The 14,326-nt window shown below is 42.1% G+C and overlaps 1 protein-coding gene across 1 annotated transcript in view; it reads right to left on the reverse strand.

The window, feature by feature from the left end:
* TMED10 (transmembrane p24 trafficking protein 10) overlaps positions 1-14,326 on the reverse strand; it is a 44,881-nt gene that overhangs the window by 12,147 nt on the left and 18,408 nt on the right. Inside the window, exons 2-3 of the mRNA XM_015144148.3 lie at positions 8,572-8,683; positions 4,398-4,471 (exon numbers count right to left, since the gene is read on the reverse strand). Coding sequence (XP_014999634.1) covers positions 4,398-4,471; positions 8,572-8,683 — 186 coding nt within the window. The remainder of the gene's footprint in view (positions 1-4,397; positions 4,472-8,571; positions 8,684-14,326) is intronic.

Here is a 14,326-nt window from a genome sequence, read left to right on the forward strand (position 1 = left end):
TTGGAAAAGCTACAAGTTACAAAGCCTTTTCCTGTATAACACCTCCAAAATACTGGTAAAATTAAACTTTTCTAAAACCATATCCAAATCTTCCATTATAATGAAGATTTGAATCTAAAGAGTTTACAGAGTTATAAGTAACTGTACCAAGAAACGGTATTAACTTTCTGAAAAAACTGCTTCTTAAAACAGAGGTGTTAATCTAACCTCTAGGGAATCTCTAAATTCTTTTCCTTGGTGGAGCATCAAGATCCAAGACAGAAGCTTCTTGTGACAAGACAAATTCAGTCAAAGTAGTTTGCTGCCTCCACGCCTCCCACCACAGCCCCTACCAACTCCAGGAACACAGCAATAAATGTGAAGACCATCTACTCTAACACAAGCAAGATAAACATAACTGGGCTGGTACATTGGCTCATGCCTGTAATCCCAGCACTTTGGGAGGCTGAGGTGGCTGGATCACTTGAGATCAGGAGTTCGAGACCAGCCTGGCCAACATGGTGAAACCTTGTCTCTACTAAAAATACAAAAATTAGCTGGGTGTGGTGGTGCACATTTGTAATCCCAGCTACTTAGGAGGCTGAGGCAGAAGAATCGTTTGAACCCAGGTGGCAGAGGTTGCAGTGAGCTAAGATCACGCCACTGCACTGCACTACAGCCTAGACGATATAGTGAGACTCTCTCAAAAAAAAAAAAAAGGATTTTGGATCTAGTACATGGAATCAGAGTTCCTCCTTCCTGAGAGCACTCAGATAAACAGAACTTTTGGACAGCTGTTGCTCCAACCAGGGCAGGTGTGTTTTTGGTGTATCTGTTGATAGCCAATGACAGACAAACAGAACTGCTAGGCAAAACGGTATTTTACTCATGGGACACACAGATAGCCCAGGAGTTAGAAGATGCGTCAGATAGCTCCTTCTTTGTTGGACAGTAATTGCCTGCATTCTCCCAACTGCACATTCAGACAGTAAGTCCCTACAAACAACTGCTCTAATTCACAAATCACAAGCTAAAAAGAAGTGGCTCGGTTCACATCCTGAATCTACAAAGATACACCCTCTGAAGGGCAAAAGCAAGACAGTGGTCAGAGGTTCATAAAATACAATACAGGAACTCAAAATCAAAAGCGCTTTTTTTCTGAGGACAGAGGCATTCTTTCTCATTAAAGAATCAAACAACAAGACTTAATGCTTCTTCACAGTATGACAAACACTGTCTTCCAAATAGTATCATCTTACATTTGTATTGTGTTACATAGCAATTTCACATGGATTAACTAATAACAATTTAGGTAGGTAGTGTGGTACAATTACTATCCAATCTTACAGGACCACATGGGATTTCAGAATTATGAGTCCACAAATATGAGGGAGAGACATGTTGGACATGAAGAAAATTAAAGAAGTGTGCCACATTACCAAATCTTAATACTGATGCCAAAGGTTCCAAATCCTCTGGAGGTAAAGCCTCTCCATTATCTCAAGGGCCTGAAATTAAATCGTTCAAGTGATTCTCTTGCTTCAGCCTCCCAAGTAGCTGGGACTACAGGTGCCCGCCACCATGCCCAGCTAATTTTTGTATTTTTAGTAGAGATGGGGTTTTCGCCAAGTTGGCCAGGCTGGTCTCCAACTCCTGACCTCAAGTGATCTACCCAACTTGGCCTCCCAAAGTACTGGGATTATAGGTGTGAGCCACCGTACCCTGCCAGCTAACAGCCATTTGTAAGCAAAGTTCAAGGGAGCCTTGCTGCAGACTGAAGAAATGGCTGGTCTTTGGACTGTGTCATAGCCATTCCTCCTCTACATCAATTTGGTCTGCTGCTGGGGGGCAGGGGTGAGGGGTAGGAGAGTGGGGACACATGTTAAAGTAGTGGGGAGGAGTTTCTTGGTTAAGAAGTAGAACCTTGGAGCTGTGTTGTAACTACATGCATAAAAAAAGGCTTAGGACATGTCAGACATCTGAAGCAGGAAGCAGGCAAAGGAAGCACCGTGGTTTCCTTTGGGCTAGGGATTCCCCTCTTGGGTTAAGCAAAAGGTCAGGAAAGGTAAAGCCCCTTTCCTAATGTTTATGAAGTCCAAGGATGATGGAAATTCCAGGAGGTATAGGGGTTCTAAAATGCTATACGACAACTAAGTTGTGTCCAAAGCATTCTTTATTTAAACCCACAATAATGTCATCTGTTTTTGAGGAGAACTAGTTACGTCTACTGTCTAATAGGGCATTGATGTGTTGTTATTTAATAAATACCCTTGGGTTGGGCAGGGTGGCTCATGCCTGTAATCCGCCAGCACTTTGGGAGGCTGAGACAGGCGGATCATGAGGTCAGGAGATCGAGACCATCCTGGCTAACGTGGTGAAACCCTGTCTTTACTAAAAATACAAAAAATTAGCTGGGTGTGGTGGCGGGCGCCTGTAGTCCCAGCTATTTGGGAGGATGAGGCAGAATGGCGTGAACCCGGGAGGCAGAGCTTGCGGTGAGCCGAGATCCCGCCACTGCACTCCAGCCTGGGCAACAGAGCGAGACTCCATCTCAATGAATAAATAAATAAATAAATAAATAAATACATACCCTTAATGACAGCCAACATGTTGGAGAAAAAAATTACAATAGGTAAAATTCCACAGAGTACAAATTCAACTGAGAATGGTCCACAGTTCGGGAACAGAAGCAGTAACCACAAACTAGAAATCATTTCACCTATTCTTCCACCTCATAATAATGACATCTTCCCTTGTGTTTTATATCTTACAAAAGCACTTTAAAATAATCTTATTTACATATAATTAAGATTCTTCTGAATCATGAAGGTTTAAAAAAATTTTTCAACTTACTCTTAAATTCATCAAATAAAGAGGTTTTCTTGTTTTATTTATTTAAATTAAACTAGCCTGGAAACAGAATTGAAGCAACTGAAAAGTCTCTACTGGAAACTGTCTCCCATTCACAACTATATCACTTGCTCCTACTTACTGCCTCTAAAGAACGCTACCCAGTTTCATTCAATTGAGGATTTGAACAAGGAAAGAGCTGCAATTGTTGTACTACTTCCTGTTGCAGAATTAACCAGTCATTTCCAATCTTCTTCCATTTTAGGATATTTCCCTTCCCAAGTCCTGTCCAAAGAGAGAGCAACTTCTGTTCCACTATTCCTAGACAATTTTCCTAAATCACTTAAACCAATTTTCCTTCATTTACTTAGTTTGCAGTCTTCAAAAGCCCATTCTATTTCCTGTACCCCACTCCTCCTTCATGCCCTTACGTACTGTTTTGCTGGGTAAAAATACTCTTATCTTTCTGTAAAGATCAATTATCTAGTCTTAAATAGTTCTTGTGGTTTTTCAAAGGTGTGCTTTGTTTGAAGAACCCTTTTGTGCTGCCCCCAAAGTCTCGCAGAGATGAAAAAGGCTGTTGCCCTTCTCCTCATTCTGTGCACACCTCCATCTCCCTGTCACCCAAATAAATGTCAGTTTTTATTACTCTATAATGAATACTTCCTATCAGCATCAAATTTCTATTATCAACATTCCTAGTCTCTTGTAGCTTCTTCCTCCATCCTGCCCTCTTCCTTAAAAGTCTGAAATTATTTTAACTCAAAACTATATTTGACTATTGTTATTTCCCAAAGACAAAACAGTTGTTCAAGACTAAACAGCACTGAATGCATGCCCTAGATATATATATATATATAGATATATACAACTGTTGGTCTTGGGGAAAAAGTCTTAGGAATTAAAAACAAATCACTTTTCTTAACCTTGGGCATTTACAAATAACTGAATTCCAGCTTTAAAAATGTAAAATATCTGTCTCTATACAACACACACACACACACGGTTTCTGCCTCAAGAGAACTAATGCCATATGCTTCAGTGTTTTATCAAACCCACATTTCTGTGGGACAGTTAGTTCAGTCCTTTGGCTGACAGCACAGCCAGAATTAGTCTTCAAGGCTGTTTTTTTTTTTGAGATGGAGCCTTGCCCTGTTGCCCAGGCTGGAGTGCAGTGGCGCGATCTCGACTCACTGCAGCCTCTGCCTCCCGGGTTCCAACAATTCTCCTGAGTACACTAACTGGGATTACAGGCGCACGCCAACATGCCTGGCTATTTTTTATTTTTAGTAGAGATGGGGTTTCACCATGTTGACCAGGCTGGTCTCGAACTCCTGACCTCAGGTGATCCACCAGCCTCGGCCTCCCAAAGTGCTGGGATTACAGGAGTGAGCCACCACGCCCGGCCAAGGCTGTTAATACAACTTTTTGTTCATGGCTGGCTGTCACAAGACTGCTAAGAAACCACAGCCTTTTGGGCAAAGCACAGCCTGTTGGCCTGCCGAGGTCACAGAAACCTCACAGCATAGCACACTGCTGCCTCCTCTGGCTGTTACAGCAGGACATACCTCTTCGTAATTTTTCGCCTCCACTCCATGCTTCATGTCTAGGATCACGAGTTGGTCAGGTATCCGCCCTGTTCCTGAGAAAGAAATCAAAGGATTCATTGTGTGGAATACTTAAAATTCCGGGAAATTACCCACCCACCCACCCGCCCTCCCTCTCCAGAACCCCTACCCTCTCAATAGAGGGAAACAGCCACAACTCCTCCCCCTGCTCAGTTGCAGAAAATTCTTGGCTCTGGCTAAAATCACAAACATTCCAGACAAAGCCTCTATCTGTGTGGGGTGCCGGAAAGCAACAAGAACATGCTGCTGGCAAACATCTCTGAGCAGGCGAGGACACAAGATACTGCAACTGGTACTACAGAGGAACAGAACAGAAGGGAAAACACACAGGCTTATTGAATTGGGAAATAAAACTCAAAAATCAAAACAGTGTGAAATTGAGTGGCATATAAATCAAGAGAGAGTGGCCAACAACTTCGGCTGAAAATGTGTATTTCCACATCTGAAAAGGTTGCCCTGTCAAATTTTGAGGGAAGGCCATGATGAATTAGGATTATTGGGTATGTGCTAAGCTTAGATTTACTTAATATAAATCTAAGTACTGAAAAGAACATAAGTTTTATCTAATATTCCACTTTAATTCAAACATTTTGATCAATGTATGGCCTATTTCAGTAGGAGTACAATGTTACAGAGCTATTCCCACTAAGCCCTTAAAAGAGTTACAACAGTTGAAGAAAAAAAAAAAAATTTACAGTAAGAGTTCAAATCTCAGGGATGCTTCTTATAATAGAGTTCATGTCAGAAGAGTTGATCTGATTCAGCTGGATCAAAGAGGCATACTAATCTTAAATCATCAAGTAGGAGAAAGGAAAAGACCCAAAGAGCCCCAGAAAACTGTTCAGCCCCAATCCCCTGGAATTCACCTAGTTATAAAATTTACAACTGCCTGCATGAAATCAGAAGTTCTGGGATACACAGTACCACTGAAGCACTGGGGTTCCTGAGACCATAAGCCACACTGAATGGTATTGTACCCTCTGATGCCTGAGAGACACTGTAAGTTTTCTGAAATGAACTGAAGTCAATTCAGTAACTACTCATTGAGAACTCACTAAGTACTAGAACTGTGCTGGAGATGTTAAAGGGACATGCTATGGCTTAAATATGCCCCTCTCAAAGTTCATGTGTTGGAAACTTAATCCCCAATGCAAGAGTGTTGAGAGGTAGAACCTTTAATTTTATTTATTTATTTAATTAAAAAAAATTTTTTTAAGATAGGTTGTTACTCTGTCTTCCAAGCTAGAGTGCAATGGCACGTACCATCATGGCCTACTGTAGCCTCGAACTGCTAGGCTCAAGCAATCCTCCCACTTCAGCCTCTCCAGTAGCTGGACTATAGGTGTGAGCCACCGCACCCAGGTAATTTTTGTATTTTTTGTAGAGACAGGGTCTCACTATACTGTCCAGGGTGATCTGGAACTCCTGGGCTCCAGCGATCCTCCTGCCTCAGCCTCTCAAAGTGCTGGGATTATAGCCATGAGCCACTGTGCCTGGCCGAGAAGCAGGACCTTTAAGAATTGACTAGGTTATGGGGCTCTGCCCTCATCAATAGATTAATGTCATTATCATAGAAGTAGATTTGTTATAAAAGTGAGTTCAGCCCCTTCTTGCCCTCCTGTGCATTCTCTTGCCATGTGATACCTTCTGCCATGTTACTGTGACACAGCAAAAAGACCCTCACCAGATGGGGCCCCTTGATGTTGGACTTTCCAGACTCCAGAACCATGAACCAAATAAATTTCTACTGTTTATAAATTACCCAGTCTGTGATGTTCTGTTATAGCAGCACAAAATGGACTAAGCCAGGATACAATCCCTGCCTTCAAATAATTCAACTGGGATCTAAGACATATACACAAAACGACTACAGTGAAAATGCAAAGCACTGTAAAATTTTAAGCCAAAGGAACTGGTTCAGACAATCCCAATATGGAGCAAAGGGAAGAGGAGGGAAGACAGTAGTTGTGGACAGACTTCACTAAAGAGGGAACACCTAAAGGCAGGACTTAGGCAAAGTACTCTAGGCAGATGGCAAAGCATGAGCAAAGGCTCAGATATTAAAATCGGAGTACGGCATGTTTGAAAGACAGTAAAGAACTTCTTTTGGGATGGGTGCAGTGGCTCATGCCTGTAATCCCAGAACTTTGGGAGGCCGAGGCAGGTGGATCACTTGAGGTTCGAGTTCGAGACCAGCCTGGCCAACATGGTGAAACCCATCTCTAATAAAAATACACAAACTAGCCAGGCATGGTGATGCGTGCCTATAGTTGCAGCTACTCCGGAGGCTGAGGCATGAGAATCGCTTGAACCCGGGAGACAGAGGTTGCAGTGAGCTAAGATCGCGCCACTGCACTCCAGCCTGGGTGACAGCAAGACTCTGTCTCACAAAAAACAAAACAAAAAAAAACAAAAAAAAAACCAAAAAAACAACTTCTTTTGGATAGATTGGAAAGATTAATTTAAAAGCACAGAAATATAAATAAGACTGCACAGGGTAAGACTGAGAGCAAAGTAAGACAAGCCACAGTGTCTTCTGAGCATGAAAACAACAAACAAAACAAAACACAATGTCGCACCCAGAGTGTTCTGTTCTCCCAAATCCAATGTGTAATCCTGATTATGCCATTGTCCACGGAAGATGTAATGCAAATTTTTGATTTTCTTTCCTCATTGAAAAAGTTGTGAAACTTAAGCAGTTCACAGCCCCACCTGGTCCAAATGATCAGGATATCTTCTTACGTACAGTCTTCCAACTACCTCCCTGATTGTCACAGCACAGTACAGTCACGCACTGCATGAAGACAGTTCAGTCGAGGACGGACTGCATATATGAAGGTGGTCCCATAAGATTATTATAATACTGTCTTTTACTATATCTTTTCTATGTTTAGATACACAAATAGCATTGTGTTCCAACTGCCTACAGTATTCAGTACAGTCACATGCTTTACAGGTTTGTAGTCGAGGAGCAATAATAGGCTACACCATATAGCTGAGGTGGGTAGTAGGCTATACCATCTAGGTTTGTGTAAGTACACCTGATATTTGAAGTACACTTGATATTTGCACAACAAAATCGCCTAAACACCATTTCTCAGAATGGTCCAAGCAAGTCTCCTGCCTCAGCCTCCCAAGCAGCTGGGATTACAGGCATGTGCCACCACCACATCCGGCGAATTTTTGTATTTGCAGAGACGGGGTTTTGCCATGTTGGCCAGGCTGGTCTCGAACTCCTGGCCTCAGGTGATCCACCCGCCTCAGCCTCCCAAGTGCTGGGATTACAGGAGTGAGTCACCATGCCTGGCCAGTTTTTTTTGTTGTTGTTGTCGTTGTTTATTTTTTTGAGATGAACTCTCATTCTGTCACTCAGGCTGGAGTGCAGTGACACAATCTTGCTCACTGCAACCTCCACCTCCTGGGTTTAAGTGATTCTCCTGCCTCAGCCTCCCCAGCTAATTTTGTATTTTTAGTAGAGACAGGGTTTTTCCATGTTGGCCAGGCTGGTCTCAAACTCCTAACCTTCAGTGATCTGCCTGCCTTGGCCTCCCAAAGTGCTGGGATTGCAGGCATGAGCCACCATGCCCAGCCTTTTTTTTAAGACTTCATTTTGTTAGAGCAGTTTTCGGTTCACAACAAAACTGAGAGGAAGGCACAAAGATTTCCCATATTCCCTTTCCCCTTACATATGCATAGCCTCCCCCATTATCACCATCTCCCACCAGAGTGGTACATTTGTTACAAATGATGAACCTACATGGACACATCACTATCAACCAAAGTCCATAATTTGCATTAGGATTCACTCTTGGTGTACATTACAAATGTAATGTTCCGACAACCATATAATGATATGTATCCACTATTACAGTATCATACAGAATATTTTCACTGCCCTAAAAGTTCCCTCTGTTCCATCTATTCAATCTTTCATTCCACTTAGTTGACCTTTTAAAAGGTGCTCCAAAGACTACAAGGTAACAGGTCTCCAAATCAGAATAAATAAAGAATACAAATGAAACTGGATATTAAGTGCTGACCGTACTAGTAAGGAGCACCAGTGCACTAGAGTTGGAGAAGATTCTTAATCCAGAGAAACACTCTGATTACTCACCCTTGCTCTCAAAACACACTTCAAACATGTCATAATCTTCAGTGGTAAAGGCAAATTTCCCCTTGGTTGCATCCTCTTTGGAGTAGAGAATATGGCCAGCAGAATCTGTGATCTAAAATAAGAAATGTAGTAAGAATAGGCAGCAAATAACACTCAGGAAGAGAACTTACAGAAACTGGGGAGACAGAGACACTATCTACGAAAGACAATTTATAGTTCTCATTATGATGACTATCTTCCAGCCATCCCCAAAGACAAAAACTGGATTAGAAGATTAAATCCAAATACAGTAAATTTCATTCATTCAAGTAGTCTAATCACATTGCAGGCTAAAATCTGTTGCTGCTATAGGATGTCTTACCATACCAAAAAGTTAATCTAGCTAATGCTCCAAGTTACATACACTGGACTTATTGGCAAAAACTCACTTTATAGATGCAGACTAGTATCATTGTGCATAGAGGAACATGTCACAAAAATGAAAGTAGACAATTATCAAAAGCTTATACAAGAGGGACAAAGATACATAAAAACACATTTATTCTATAAAACAAATTTGATTGGGAAGGGGTGTGGGTGGAGAATAAAATTAGGACACACAATACAAGGGCAGCAGGAAAAAAAGCATGCATAGAGAAGATAATCCAGGAGATCTATTCCTGCAAATTTCATGTTAATTATGTCAACAGCTACATAGAGTGGGAACAAAACACAGGAAACAAGAAATTTCTGGCCAGGCATGGTGGCTCATGCCTGTAATCCCAAACTTTGGAACACCAAGGCAGGAGGATCACTTGAGCTCAAGAGTTCAAGACCTGGCTGGGCGCGGTGGCTCACACCTATAATCCCAGCACTTTGGGAGGCCGAGACGGACAGATCACGAGTTCAAGAGATCAAGACGATCCTGGCTAACCAACATGGAGAAACCTCATCTCTACTAAAAACACAAAAAGTAGCTGGGCATAGTGGCTGGTACATGCCTATAGTACCAGCTGCTCGGGAGGCTGAGGCAGGAGAATCGCTTGAATCTGGGAGGCAGAGGTTGCAGTGGGCCAAGATTGTGCCACTGCACTCCAACCCAGATGACAGAGTGAGATTCCATCTCAAAAAAAAAGAGTTCAAGACCAACTTGGGCAACATGGCGAAACCCCATCTCTACAAAAATTAGCCAGACATGGTGGTGCGCACCTATAGTCCCAGCTACTAGGAAGCTTGCTCTGTCACTGCAGCCTGGGTGACAGAGCAAGACCCTGTCTCAAAAAAACAAAAACAAAACAAAAAAAAGGAGAGAAATTTATCCTAAAAAAAAAAAAAAGATATCCTTGGCTTCCATAAACGATTATTCCTTTCTTCTAGATCCTTAGCTTTAGTTCTTCAGACTTAAACTGCTCTATTACCAAAGAACAGCCTATCAGCACAGAAGAAAGGGCATATACTGGGAAGTAAACAGCCACATACAAAGCAAGGGAATTCCACGGTAATTTAACAGCCTGGATCTCAGCCTTCATTTCTAGAGTACGCGGCTGTCTTAGTAGAAAGCATATTTCATCACTTAAGACTGGAAGCTACTTTGCAATGTGGAACACAAAAGTAGTGGCTTCATTACATTAAACTGGATGTTCTAATGCTATTCTTTTAAGGGGAAATTTTAATCAGGAAAATTAAGTGGCACACATTTAAGCTTATATATTTAAAAGTACTTTATAACAGTAGTTATTTCTGAGGGGTGAGACTTTCTCTTTATATTTTTACTTTTTTTTCTTTTTTTTTTTTTTGAAATGGAGTCTTACTGTGTCCCCAGGCTGGAGTACAGTGGCGTGATCTCGGCTCACCGCAACCTCTGCCTCCCGGGTTCAAGTGATTCTCCTGCCTCAGCCTCCCGAGTAGCTGGGACTACAGGCACCCACCACCACGCCCAGCTAATTTTTTTGTATTTTTAGTAGAGACAGGGTTTCCCCATGTTGGTCAGGATGGTCTCGATCTCCTGATCTCATGATCCAACCATCTCAGCCTCCCAAAGTGCTGGGGTTACAGGCATGAGCCACCGTGCCTGGCCTTTTTTTCCATTTTTTAAAAAGACATGTAGCCGGGCATGGTGGCTCAGCCAGGTGCAGTGGCTTACGCCTGTAATCCTAGCACTTTGGGAGGCCGAGGCAGGCGGATCACCTGAGGTCAGGAGTTTGAGACCAGCCTGGTCAACATGGTGAAACCCTGTCTCTACTAAAAACACACACACAAAAATTAGCCAGGCGTGGTATTGGGCGCCTGTAATCCCAGCTACTTTGGAGGCTGAAGCAGGATAATCACTTGAACCCGGGAGGCGGAAGTTGTGGTGAGCCGAGACCGTGCCACTGCACTTCAGCCTGGGCAACACAGTGAGACTCTGTCTCAAAAAAAAAAAAAAAAAAAAAGACATGTATTACTGGATCACTTATGTTAAAAAATAATAATAAAGCTATTTTATTTTGGAAAAAATTGATAATAAAGAAAAGTTATCACTACTAGATAAATTTGAAATGATAGATCAACTAAAAAAAGTTTTATGGCACATCTAAATTCCCTAATAAACAGTAGTTAGTATTAGTCAACTGTCTTCTGCCATCTAGCACCATTTACTAATTTGGCAAACTTTTAAATTTATTTTTATTATTTATTTATTTTTGAGACAGTCTCGCTCTGTTACCCAGGCTGGAGTGCAGTGGTGCGATCTCGGCTCACTGCAACCTCCGCCTCCTGGGTTCAAGCGATTCTCCTGCCTCAGATTACAGGCCTATGCCACCACGCGTGGCTAATTTTTTGTATTTTTAGTAGAGACGGGGTTTCACTGTGTTAGCCAGAATGGTCCTTATCTCCTGACCTTGTGATTCACCCGCCTTGACCTCCAAAAGTGCTGGGATTACAGGCGTAAGCCACCGCACCTGGCCTTTTTTTTTTTTTTTTGAGACAGTCTCTCTGTGTCACTCAGGCTAGAGTGCAGTGGCGCAATCTACCCTCACTGCAACCTCTGCCTTCCAGATTCAAGTGATTCTCCTACCTCAGCCTCCCAAGTTGCTGGGACTACAGGCATGTGTCCCCACGCCCGGCTGATTTTTATGTTTTCAGTAGAGATGGGGTTTCACCATATTGGCCAGGCTGGTCTCGAACTCCTGACCTCAAGTGATCCACCTGCCTTGGCCTCCCAAACTGCTGGGATTACAGGTGTGAGCCACCATGCCTGGCCTAATTTGTCAAACATTTAAGATACCTAGACCTGTGCTGGTCACTGGGATACAAGTATGAGTAAGATAGTTCCTGTCTTCAAGGGGCTTATGAGTCTAAATGAGGCGAGGAGGGTGATAAGAAATGAGATGCCTTCATAGTGGTTTCGATTTGCACTTGCCTGATGGTTAGCGATACTGGGGAACTTTTAATGTATTTGTTAGACATTTGTATGGGGTGATAAAATATGTTAATTAGCTTGATTGTGGCATTCACTTCACAATGTATATGTATACCAAAACATCACATTATATATCTTGAATATAAACAATTTTTATTTGTCAATTATACCTCAATAAAGCTAAGAGAGTGTTTCACAGCAATGTGCAAGGCATGCTACCAGAAGTATGCACAAGTGCCATGGGATTATGGAGGGTCAGGGAGTGTATCTGGGAGTGGGTAACACATGAGCTGAGTCCTAAAGGATGAATTTCAATCAAGGGAAAGAGGGGTAAAGACATTCAGGGTAGAAGAGACAGCAAATATGAAGGCCTGGGTTCAGAAAAACATAAACAAAAATATGGTATTATCATATTACTAATAGCTAGTATTTACTGAAGACTTACTAAGTGTCATATACTGTGTTGCTGCTTTATAAGCATTTTAAATTTAATCCTCACTATAACTCTGCTGGCAAGAATTATTGCCCCCATGTTTCATGGGAGGAAACTGAGGCCCGGAGAGGTTAAGTGCCTGGAGAGGTACTGGCCCGATCATGTAGAACTAGAGTAGCATGCTAAGGAGTTTAAGCTTCATTTAGTACAAAGTGGAAAGGCAATAAGGAATTTGAAACGGAATGATGTGAGTCAATGTACAGTTCAGAAAGGTGAAGCTACCAGTACTATGGAGACAGACAAGAGAGAGACAACCCTAGAGATAAGAAGGTGGGCTGGGACACTATTCCAGTACTCCAGCCAAGAAAGGAGAAGGGCCTTCAGTATAGAGAGGGGACAGATTTTATTTAATTAAAATAATTTTAAATTTTATTTAATTTTTAAAAGTTTATTAAATTGTATTTAATTAAACAATTTTATTTAATTAAAAAAATTTTAGTAACCCATGAACTGAAGAGTTTGAGGGATTTTAAGGAGGTAGAGTCTACAGGACAAAACCAAAAAGTAAATGCCCACAGAGATCAAGTGAGAAACATACTGATACTGGACCAGCACAAGCCATACATAGCAAACTAGAAAAGATGGCCTGTGTCATAGGAAAAGCCAGTGACTGCCATGGCACTCCAGGTTTTCAGATCATCCGGTTTTTCAAGAGAAGGTAGATATTTTAACTTTTATTTGAAATCTCCTAATTTTAAAATATTTACAAGCAATCCCAATATTTGAAAAACTACCTCAGGCCGGGCACAGTGGCTCACACCTATAATCCCTGCACTTTGGGAGGCCAAGGCGGGTGGACCATGAGGTCAAGAGATCAAGACCATCCTACCCTGCCTCTACTAAAAATACAAAAATTAGCTGGGCATGGTGGTGCACGCCTGTAGTCCCAGCTACTTGGGAGGCTGAGGCAGGAGAATCGCTTGAACCCAGGAGACAGAGGTTGTGGTGAGCCGCGATCGCGCCATTGCACTCCAGCCTGGGCAACAAGAGTGAAATTCCATCTCAAAATAAATAAATAAATAAATAAATAAATAAATAAATAAAGTACTTTAGAACCTTGGGCCGGGCGCGGTGGCTCACGCCTGTAATCCCAGCACTTTGGGAGGCCGAGGCGGGCGGATCACAAGGTCAGGAGATCGAGACCACGGTGAAACCCCGTCTCTACTAAAAATACAAAAAATTAGCCGGGCGCGGTTGTGGGCGCCTGTAGTCCCAGCTACTCGGGAGGCTGAGGCAGGAGAATGGCATGAACCCGGGAGGCGGAGCTTGCAGTGAGCCGAGATCGCGCCACTGCACTCCAGCCTGGGCGACAGAGCGAGACTCCGTCTCAAAAAAAAAAAAAAAAAAAAAAAAATAGAACCTTGGATACACACATGTAAGTCAAAAAGATCTGAGAACTAACCATCACAAAGTAATGTGTAGTCATCAGTATGATGCCTCTCTTACTTTCTTCAGAATCAGTTGACCCACAAAGATACTCACTTCCCCAAGATTCTCACTTCATAAAGCATAAAGACAAAATTTAAGAGCAAAGAAGAAGTTCAAAAAGGTAGACAGCAGGAATAACAGATTTTTCACATTCCAAGCCAATCTAGAAACCCTAATTTGGATTTGGACTTTTTTCCTATGAATAAAGTTGCAGACAAATAGAACTTGGGTAACATGACTTTCCAGATTTGCTCATTGCATTGGCTTAATTCTGAAGGAAGAAGTTAATTAAGAATTACAGGTTGCTGAAAATGTCTAAATGTAAGTAAAACTGGTAGAGGACAGCCTGGAATAAGCATCAAGGTGAAAGTACTGAAAAGAGTCATCACAGATTTCATCATCTCCATGCTAAGGCAAGGAAACAGACTAAGTCACTGGCCTAGGACAAACAACTG

Source organism: Macaca mulatta, chromosome 7 (genome assembly GCF_049350105.2).
Source record: "Macaca mulatta isolate MMU2019108-1 chromosome 7, T2T-MMU8v2.0, whole genome shotgun sequence".
Lineage (NCBI taxonomy): Eukaryota > Metazoa > Chordata > Mammalia > Primates > Cercopithecidae > Macaca > Macaca mulatta.